This window comes from Emys orbicularis, chromosome 4 (genome assembly GCF_028017835.1).
Source record: "Emys orbicularis isolate rEmyOrb1 chromosome 4, rEmyOrb1.hap1, whole genome shotgun sequence".
In the NCBI taxonomy this organism is placed as follows: Eukaryota; Metazoa; Chordata; order Testudines; family Emydidae; genus Emys; species Emys orbicularis.
In genome coordinates, this window is record NC_088686.1 from 114,275,350 (window position 1) to 114,284,526 (window position 9,177).

The 9,177-nt window shown below is 40.7% G+C and overlaps 1 protein-coding gene across 1 annotated transcript in view; it reads left to right on the plus strand.

Annotated features, from left to right (window-relative positions):
• MUC2 (mucin 2, oligomeric mucus/gel-forming) overlaps positions 1-8,413 on the plus strand; it is a 59,953-nt gene extending 51,540 nt beyond the window's left edge. Inside the window, 12 exon segments of the mRNA XM_065403347.1 lie at positions 168-237; positions 564-664; positions 802-833; positions 1,207-1,387; positions 1,597-1,701; positions 2,331-2,371; positions 2,995-3,114; positions 3,612-3,710; positions 4,373-4,501; positions 5,414-5,453; positions 6,541-6,670; positions 8,164-8,413. Of these exon segments, the coding sequence (XP_065259419.1) occupies positions 168-237; positions 564-664; positions 802-833; positions 1,207-1,387; positions 1,597-1,701; positions 2,331-2,371; positions 2,995-3,114; positions 3,612-3,710; positions 4,373-4,501; positions 5,414-5,453; positions 6,541-6,670; positions 8,164-8,413 (1,298 nt within the window).
• Positions 8,414-9,177: the final 764 nt, after the last annotated feature.

Below are 9,177 nucleotides of genomic sequence, written 5' to 3' on the forward strand. Positions count from 1 at the left end.
TTTATGGTTCTCAGTCAGACCTTCAATGTTATTGAATGAGTCTGACATAGATTTAAATCTATTTGTTTCCAATGTTTGTTTGAAGATTGCAAAAGGTGTACACTTGCTGGGCCTGCTTATGATGGTCTTGCTGAAATATTTCTTTCTCTGTATTTCTTCCATTCAAGCGCTTAAGTGCCCATCACACAAAGTATACAAAGCATGTGGTCCTATTGAAGAGGTGACCTGCAAGTCAAGGTAAATAGTTACTTTCCTGCCAGTCAGGTCCCCTGCAACTACCCACTGATAGATAATCCACAGAAAAGTGAGGAATATCCAATTTAACAATCTTGATTTAAAATAGAAATCTTTGAGACAGCCTTTAACTGGTTATCATTGTATCTGCCCTGGTATCCTCTCATACAGCTGAATCAAACACTGTATAGTGGAATAAGCTAAGATTAGAATCAGGATGATTTAAAATCTGTAAATTTCACATGTGCAGTTTCTTTTGCCCATACATTTCTGGATAAAATATATTTGGCCAACCTTCTGATAATGGTGGTCTTTTTTGTCTCATACAGCCAAGTTGCACAAAACCAAACCAGTCATGTGGAAGGCTGCTTCTGTCCTGCTGGAACAATACCTTATGGTGAAGGTGTGGATGTCTGTGTAAAAACCTGCGGTAGGTTGTGTTACTATATTTAAATGCATGTGCATTTCCTTTTTGTTGTTGCCAGGTCATGTGCACAATATAGTTCTGAATCTGGCTACCTGTCATCATATCAGTGGTAATGGAGATTTATTTTGCTCTGTTTGCAGGGTGTGTTGGACCAGATAATAAACCAAGAAAGGTATGTTACACATTTGCTTTTCCATTGCAAGTATTTTGTGTCTCCTCCATATCAGTCCTGTTTTGTATAGACTCCCAGGTTTTCATCCATGCACTTATTTGGTAGGTGAGTGGAATTTTGAAAATCCTTGATTTATATTTATCTCAGCTTGAGTTATACATTAGTGGGAGATGTTGTCTTTAGACAGCTCCTGATAATCAGTTTCCAGACTACACATTAGTTAATTTATAACTCCACTCTGCTCCCTCCTAACACATACATGTACACATGCTTACACTTAAAAACACAGCACAGCCCATTGAAAACAACAGATTTATGTTTTTTCTATTCACTAACTATTCATTCAGTTGCTTTCTTCTTTCTTTAATGACAGTTTGGGGAAGTTTTTGAGTTTGACTGTAAGAGTTGCATTTGCCTGGAGGGTGGAAGTGGCATTATCTGTGAGCCCCTCAAATGTCCAGCGCAAGCGGATAAACCAAGCTGCAGTGATGAAGGCTTTTACGAGGTCACTGAAGTCAGTCCTGACAACATCTGCTGCAGCATAACTTCCTGCAGTAAGTTCCCCTTTTGCTTCATTTACTGCACTCCTCTGTCCCTCAAACTTTCTTTTGTAATAACAGTTGCATTATTCATTTTTGTTAAATTAATTGAGATTAGTCTGTGAAGCCCAGGCCAGCTAAATGCTTGGACTGAGCCTGACCAAGTGGCATATTTCTCTCTGTAGCTGTTATTTTACATTTCTCTTGGCTTTTTCCCTTTGCAGGATGCAATGCGAGCTTTTGCACAACCATACCTCCTAAATGTAAAATTGGTTACGAACTTGTTTCCGATATTGCCACTGGCAAGTGCTGTCCTACATATGAGTGCGGTAAGTCGCTTTTAAATATATGAGAACAGTCAGTATTGCACTTTACATGCTTGAGCATTAAGGTTGGTAGCCAACACTGTGTGCTTCTCTTTTGGAGGAGGCAACAAAACCAGGCTTAGATTCTAGGTTGCTACCATGGGCGAGCCCAAGTGGTAGCTGAGAAAATGGTGGTGCAAGGTGGATTAGGTATAGCTCACCCTGGTCAGGTCATATATTTCTGGTTATATGCCTATGTAAGAATAGTGGGATTGTTGACCGGGACTTCAGTCCTCCCATAAGAAATTGTCCCTATGAACTTTAGCGATAGGAAATGCAGATGATCATTCCTGGATCGTTCCAATTAAACATATCAGGAAACGTTTTGCAACCATCCAGTGGACATCCTAGGATGTAAAACCTGGGATATAGCTATTCAAACCAGACAACCTTTCTCTTTTGCGGGTGCAAATTGTACCTTACAATATTTGTGTCCACGTATTGCACAATTTGCACTGCAAAAAGGGAATCTGGGTGACACTTTTGAATATTTGTGTTGTGATTATTTGTGGAGGAAATTTGCATGACTGGGATAATAAAATTTGGCACTTTCCTTGCATGTATAACCATACAACTTCTGCCTTATTTCACAGTTCCCAAGAAGGTTTGTGTGGTTGGGAATGCTGAGTACATGGTAAGTTTCCATTTCTTCATGAGAAGGACTCTTGGATGAAACATTTGAGTCCCAAGAGCATCCTTTAATTGAAGTGCTTTGAGGCAGTTTGCATTTGGTACAATTCATTTTTAGAGATCCCCCCCGTCCCCAAACTGCAGTCAGGGATTTATCTGTTACACGGAGCCTAACACTTTTCAAAGAAAGTTGCTGCATATAAGAGAGAATGAAGCACTGGTTCTAAGCAGCAGCACCATGGATGTAAAGATTTGTTTTTAATACACAATGTACATATCCCTAAAAAATAAATGCACATTTAACATCAGCACTTTGCTGCACTATGCTAAAGCCTCGCTGTCACAAATAAAAAGGGATGGGTAAGGGCCACATTCTGTACTGACTTACACCCCTATAATTCTATTGGCTCCAGTAATTATTTTATTTATTTAATACAGACAGGTATTAAGTTACCCACTTGTATGCACCATAATGCATGAGATGAATATTTGTCCTTTGTGTCTATGATATGTTTCCCTAGTGGATGTTTGTTTGTGGGGGGGAAGTATTGGATATTAGAGATATGTCTCTCCTACACATCACGCCTTGCTGATACCAGAATTCTTGCTTTTTTAAAAAAAATCTAGCCTGGTTCCCCAGTCGTTGCTGATAAGTGCCAAAATTGTGTCTGCACTGATAAATCGAACAGTAGTGGTCTGAATGTCGTCACATGCAAGCGCATTCCATGCAATGAAAGGTGCCAGCCAGTAAGTAACAAACTTTAAAAAAAAAAAAATTCATGTACATTTTCTTGAAAAGTAGCCATGATTGAGAGAGGTATATTCTAAGTAAAGGAATTCTTGGGTCCTAATTCCAGCTCTAACATTGGTTCACCTTGGGCACTCAGTTTTCTGCATCTTAAAGATAGCAATAATAATACTTATGAGCATCATAGTCATGTTGTGAGGATTAGCTAACCGAGTTTTTAAAAATGCTTTGAAGATAAAGTGACATCTAAGCACAGTGTAGTTATTATAATGCCTTTGTTGCCTCCTTTTATTTTCTACTTTCATTATCCCTTTTCTCTTCACCTGGTGATCTCCATCTGTTACAAAATGCGAAAGATCTAGATTATCCTTAAAACCATAATCAGTGCTGCTATTTAGCTGGGTTTTTACAGAGAGCCTTAATCTGGTGCTCAGACTATTACATTTTTGTTTGTTTCTCAAGGACACTTTTAACCTAGTGCTTTTTTAATTCCTAGGGATATGAACTTAAAGATGTGAAAGGGGAATGCTGTCCAAAATGCGTGCAGACCAAGTGTGTTGTAAATAAGGGTGACAGCACCGTCCTCATCTTGAGTGTAAGTGTGCTGCTGTTCTTAGGAGTCTACCAAACGTGTAGCATTCCTATTGTATTCCTCAAAGTGTTAACTGGGAGGAAAGACATGGCAATTAGTGATGGGGGAAAGGAAAGGTTCAGTGGTTAAGTTCAGATGTGCATTTGAAAGTTCAGCTGCTCATCTGAAAGAAAGTCATCTGAATTTCTCTGATCTGGAAGATAGGTTGGAGATCTTATCAGATCAGGCTTTCTCAGAAATACTATGAGAAGAGCCTTTCTTGCAGTTTTTTGACCAAGAAGTGGAAAGGTGCCAGAAAAGCTTGAACATGATTCAATTGTATTGCCCTTTTTGAGTAAAGGGCTATTCCTATTTAATATCTACCAGTTTACCCATCATCCCTAATCAAAATCTCACCCACTTATTTTTCCTTAGCTCCAGAATACCCTAGGTCCCACACAGGGATTTTTTATTTCCCAAGGAAAATTCCTTACGGAGCTCCAAAGATCCCCTCCACCCATGGGACCCCACAATACAGTCACTACCCTGCTAACCATGGCAGTTATTTGTCTAGTATTTTTATGCTGAGAAATGAGGAGAATCTTTTTCAGAGGCTAGGAAGATTTCTGTCTAAGCCCCCCATTATGAATCCTTCCGTGTATGCAGAATTTCCTTTTTGTCTACAGCCTGGTAAAATGGAAAATGATCCAAAAGACAACTGCACCGTTTATAGCTGTGTGTCGATCAAAGGTCAGCTCATCTCCTCCACCTCAGAGATTACCTGCCCATCGTTCAATGAGGAGAATTGTAAAGCTGTAAGTAAATTTGGGACATTCACCCTCATCCCTTATGACAACGCATTTTAGTTTGATCCAGCCACCTTACTATCAAAAGACACGACTGGGCAGAGGAGCTGCTATAATTGTTATTATTGGGGCTCAAATTCAGCCGGCGCTGTCTGGAGTGGAGCTCTGGTAAATATTTTCAAACCTGTGGGGCGTGCCCTGGCGTGCCCCGTGGCTGAAGCCCCGGCACCTCCTGCAGGGCTGAAGCCCCAAGCCCCAAATGGGGAGGGGTGTGGAGGGGCTCCGGGAAATAGTAGATAAGAATTTAAGCCCGGGGGGTTATGATTTTTTGTTGCACTAATTTACTTAAAGCATGCTTCCATCTGAAAAAGGGACATATGGTGCATATAGTACATATTTATTGATGGGTTCTGAGGTTTATAGTAGGTAATTAGTGTCCCATGGCTTAAAAATTGACCAGTAGTGTGCTATAATGTCCTATCACACTATAGTCTGCAGGATCGAATTTGTATGAGACAGCATATTTTCATGAGTGTCCTGTAGGCACAGTGATTGCAATAAATAAGGGTTACCCCACACTTATTTCCTATTGAAAGTATTAGGAAATACTGTGGTATGTCAGATTAAACAGCATGGAATTCATGGTAAACAGTAATTTGTAAGTGGTGACCATTATATGTCACAAGCGTTTTCTTCAGAGAATTACATATTGCAACAGATTCCATTGTGAATTCATAGATATTAAGGCCAGAAAAGACCATCATGATAATCTAATCAGACCATCTGCATAGTACAGGTCACACAATTTCAACCAGTAATTCCTGCCATGGAACAAATTATTTTTCCCCACTGTGCATGCAGAAAATTTCAAAATACAGATAATTTTGATAATACAGATATTTTTTTCTGATTTGTTTTCAGGGCACTATTACACTGCTACCTAATGGTTGCTGTAAAACATGTGAGTATAATTACCCAGTGTTCATATAGTCACTACAAAACAAAATGGGGACCGATTTTTCCTATCTAAAAGCTATTGCTAATATATATTAATTTAAATAGATGCAAGTACATTCATACTAGTTATTTTGTGGAGCACATAAAGTGTGCTCAGAACACAGTCAGACACTGACTCTGCCTCAAGCAGCTTTCAGTCTAAGCTGAGAAAAGTAAATTATTACTTTATTACTGTAGGCTGGCAGAAAAAGCCTTGGCTGAGTATGTGGTCACATAGCAGATTTTGTTGTTATTAATAAATCGGTGCTGCCATAGAGTGGGCTTTGCAGCAAAAGTGCCTTTTGAGACAGGAAAAGCAGGTGAAGGAAAGGACCTAACTCAATGGCATCGGAAGACATTCCTAATGTAGCTCACCTACTGTATTTATATATTTGGGGGGTTTTCTGCACTTTCCCTTCTGAATTGTTGAATTCAGTGCCTAATGCAGTGAAGTAGGCCATAGAAGTAGCTAGATAAGAATTATAAGAGTTTTCTTTTTGGCCTTGGGTTTGAAACTCTGCCCTGTAAGCTGGTATGTTACAATTCCCTCCAGCAGTTTATTTGACACATCTCTAATAACTGGCTGCTGCATGTGGCTTGGCAAAACATGCACTTCAGCACTGATTTGGACACTAGTAACATTGATAGCACCAAACAGTAATCATTCTGAAATCATTGTTTTGATTTAATCAGCCTTCACTTTTCCCTCCACAGACTCCCAAACACTCTCACATAATTTGATTTTCTATAAACCTAAATAATATATGATAAATGAGCCATTCTCTCTCTTCCTCGCTTGTTTCATCATTTCCTTTGCCATTCAGCGGCTCCAATAAGGGACATGTTCAATAGACAGTCTGTCCTCCAGGCAATCAATAGAGAGCTAAAGTTTAAGGGGTAAAGCTGAGTGCTAAGGTGTTTGGCCTTTCTGGCTACTTTGAGGATTAAACACAGTTGTTTCAAAGCATCAATGACTCACAGCCTGTGATGAAGCAGCATGGTGTTTTTGGAGCCATTTGATTGAAGGGCATTACCACTCTTTTCTCCCACAGGCATCCCTCGCGACAGCCCATCACCGTGTTCTGTCACCCAAATCGTGGACCACATCACCCATAAGGGCTGCCGTTCTGTGGATAAAGTCTACCTGACTCAATGTGAAGGATCATGCGGAACCTTCTCATTGTAAGTAAAGTGAATCAGACAAGGAGACTGTTTCTATAAAAGGGACAATACATAGCCAGGCTGAAGAATGGTAGAAGAGCTAGAACTGGCTCAACTTCCAGTCTCATGAGTACTGAAATTTGTAACTGGTTTGGTGAAACTGGCTAAAGGGTTGATTCACCTTAGTAATGAAGTCCAAAGCCAAGGGACACAGGGGGCTGCATCTTTGCTTCCAGAGAGTTGTGTTGATTCCTTATTGCCTACAAAGCGAGAGCCAGCTAGGGTGACCAGATGTCCCTATTTTATAGGGACAGTCCCAATATTTGGGGCATTTTCTTCTATGGGTGCCTATTACCCCCCACCCCTGTCCCGATTTTTCACACTTGCTGTCTGGTCACCCTAGCCAGCTCACTTGTCATTTGTGTTAGAGCAACTTGGATATGTGGCATTGAGTTCATTCCCATTGCAGGAAATATCCTAATGGTAGCCATGTCTGAACTTCAACAGCAGAGAAGCTACTTTCCAATGATGAACATATAATGGGAGGAGGGAAAAGAGAGAGAGAGACTTTATTTAAATACACTTTGTAAGAAGGATTCAGAGGGAGACACTTGTGTAAAGAACTGAAAAAAATGTGTGCTCAAGGGCTGTCCGTGACTCCTGAGATAATGGAGTCAGTATCATTGCTCTGGAGTGAGAGAACTTTGAAGAAACCAGAGGTACAGCTGCTCAAACCTAGCAAGAAACCTAGAATACAGCTGCTGAACACCATCTGACAAATTAAGTCTATAACCGTAATTTCCCACTAGAATGATCCTTTGCAGCCTATCACTGAATACAATTGGCAGCCCTTATCTGGAGGAAAACCCATGTTTAATCAATAAGGAAAATGAATTACAAATTCCTCATGGGGATTATTTATTTGTACTGCTGCAGTACTGACAGGCCCCAGTTAGGATCCCGATGGGGTAACCACTGTATATAAACATAAAAAGATGGCCCCTGACACAAAGAGTTTACAGTCTGAGTTAGGCTGATCCTTACAGGATGGTTAGGGCTGGTTTCACTGGAAGGATGATGCAGGGGGGCTTATATTGCAGCTGGCTACACTACATCTGATCTGCTGTGAACAGAAAGTATCTAACTTAAATGGTTTGGGGCAAGGATTTCAAAGGGGCCTAAGGAAATTGGGCACCCAACTCCCAGTGACTTCCAATAGGAGTTGGGTGCCTAATTCCCTTAAGCCCCTTTCAATATCCTGCCCTTGATGGCTTGGTTTTTAAAACAGCAGACCACATTATACTTGAACCTGGGTGCCTAGCATTCTGCCAGCTGCGCTAAAGGAGCCGCTCCCCTAACTCACACCATCAGAGGGCCCCTTTTACATATTATTCCCAATTCCTTACAGCAGTTTATTCACCAAGATTGCTCATCGTACTTCACTTCTCTCTCTCTCTACTGCATGCCAGCTTATGGCCAAGTGTAACGCTATCTTTTCCCACACTAACAAACAGATACTCTGCTGAGGCCAACTCCATGGAGCACAAGTGTTCCTGCTGCAGGGAGGCAGCGACTAGCGAGAAGCAAGTTCTACTGCAATGCCCCAACGGGAAATCTCTGATTCACAAGTACCTGCACGTGGACCGTTGTGAATGTCTTGACAGTGAGTGCACACAACCCAGCTCCTCAGAAAAGTCAAAGGAAAGTGAAGAACAGAGTGCCATCGAACGTGTCAAGCGGGCCATTCAGAAAATATTGAAATGAAGGGGAGAAAAGTAATGGTGCACAGAAAAAAGTACAAGGAGGGTCTATGCACCAGTCTAATCTTCCAAGAGTAAATCAATGCTTTGCCTTTTCTCACTTCCTCCTCTTCTGTGCCCTCTCTGATTATTTGTAATTGTGCTCTATTTATTTGTATCTCTTTTGTTTAGTTTTAAGTTAGTTTCTTTTGCTTTAAATGATTAAAAATTCATTTCAGATGTGAGAGCTCTTTGTGTTTATTCGCCAGCACTCTTGAGCCTTCAGGGCTTTAAAGGGAAGGGAGATCTGTCCCAGGCCTAAGCAGTAAAGTGCCAGATTTTCTAAGTCAGTTGAATAACTATTTTGGCTCTCTAAGCTCTCTATGTCTGTCTAATATCCTGGGACCAACAGAGCTACAACAACACTGCATACGACAAGTCTCCCGTAAGGATCAATCCAACTCCCACTGAAGTCGGCAGGAGTCTTTGCATTGATTTAATTGCGGGTGAGGGGTTAGAAAAAGGCAGTAATGCCTGTTTGTGCAACATCAGAAGCGGCTATCATATTCCAGCTATGTTTGTGTAACATCTGCCTAACCTACTCATCATGAATTAATACAATACACAACCTGGTTTGGCTTGATGCTCAACTAAGTACATCCAAGAGATTCCCACTTGAATACCTTCAATATTACCAACAAATTAGAAGAGATAATTTTCAAGGCAGATGAAAAATCCTGAAATCCTTCATCAGTTCCTTATTCTGGCAAATTCTTTTAGTCTTAAAAG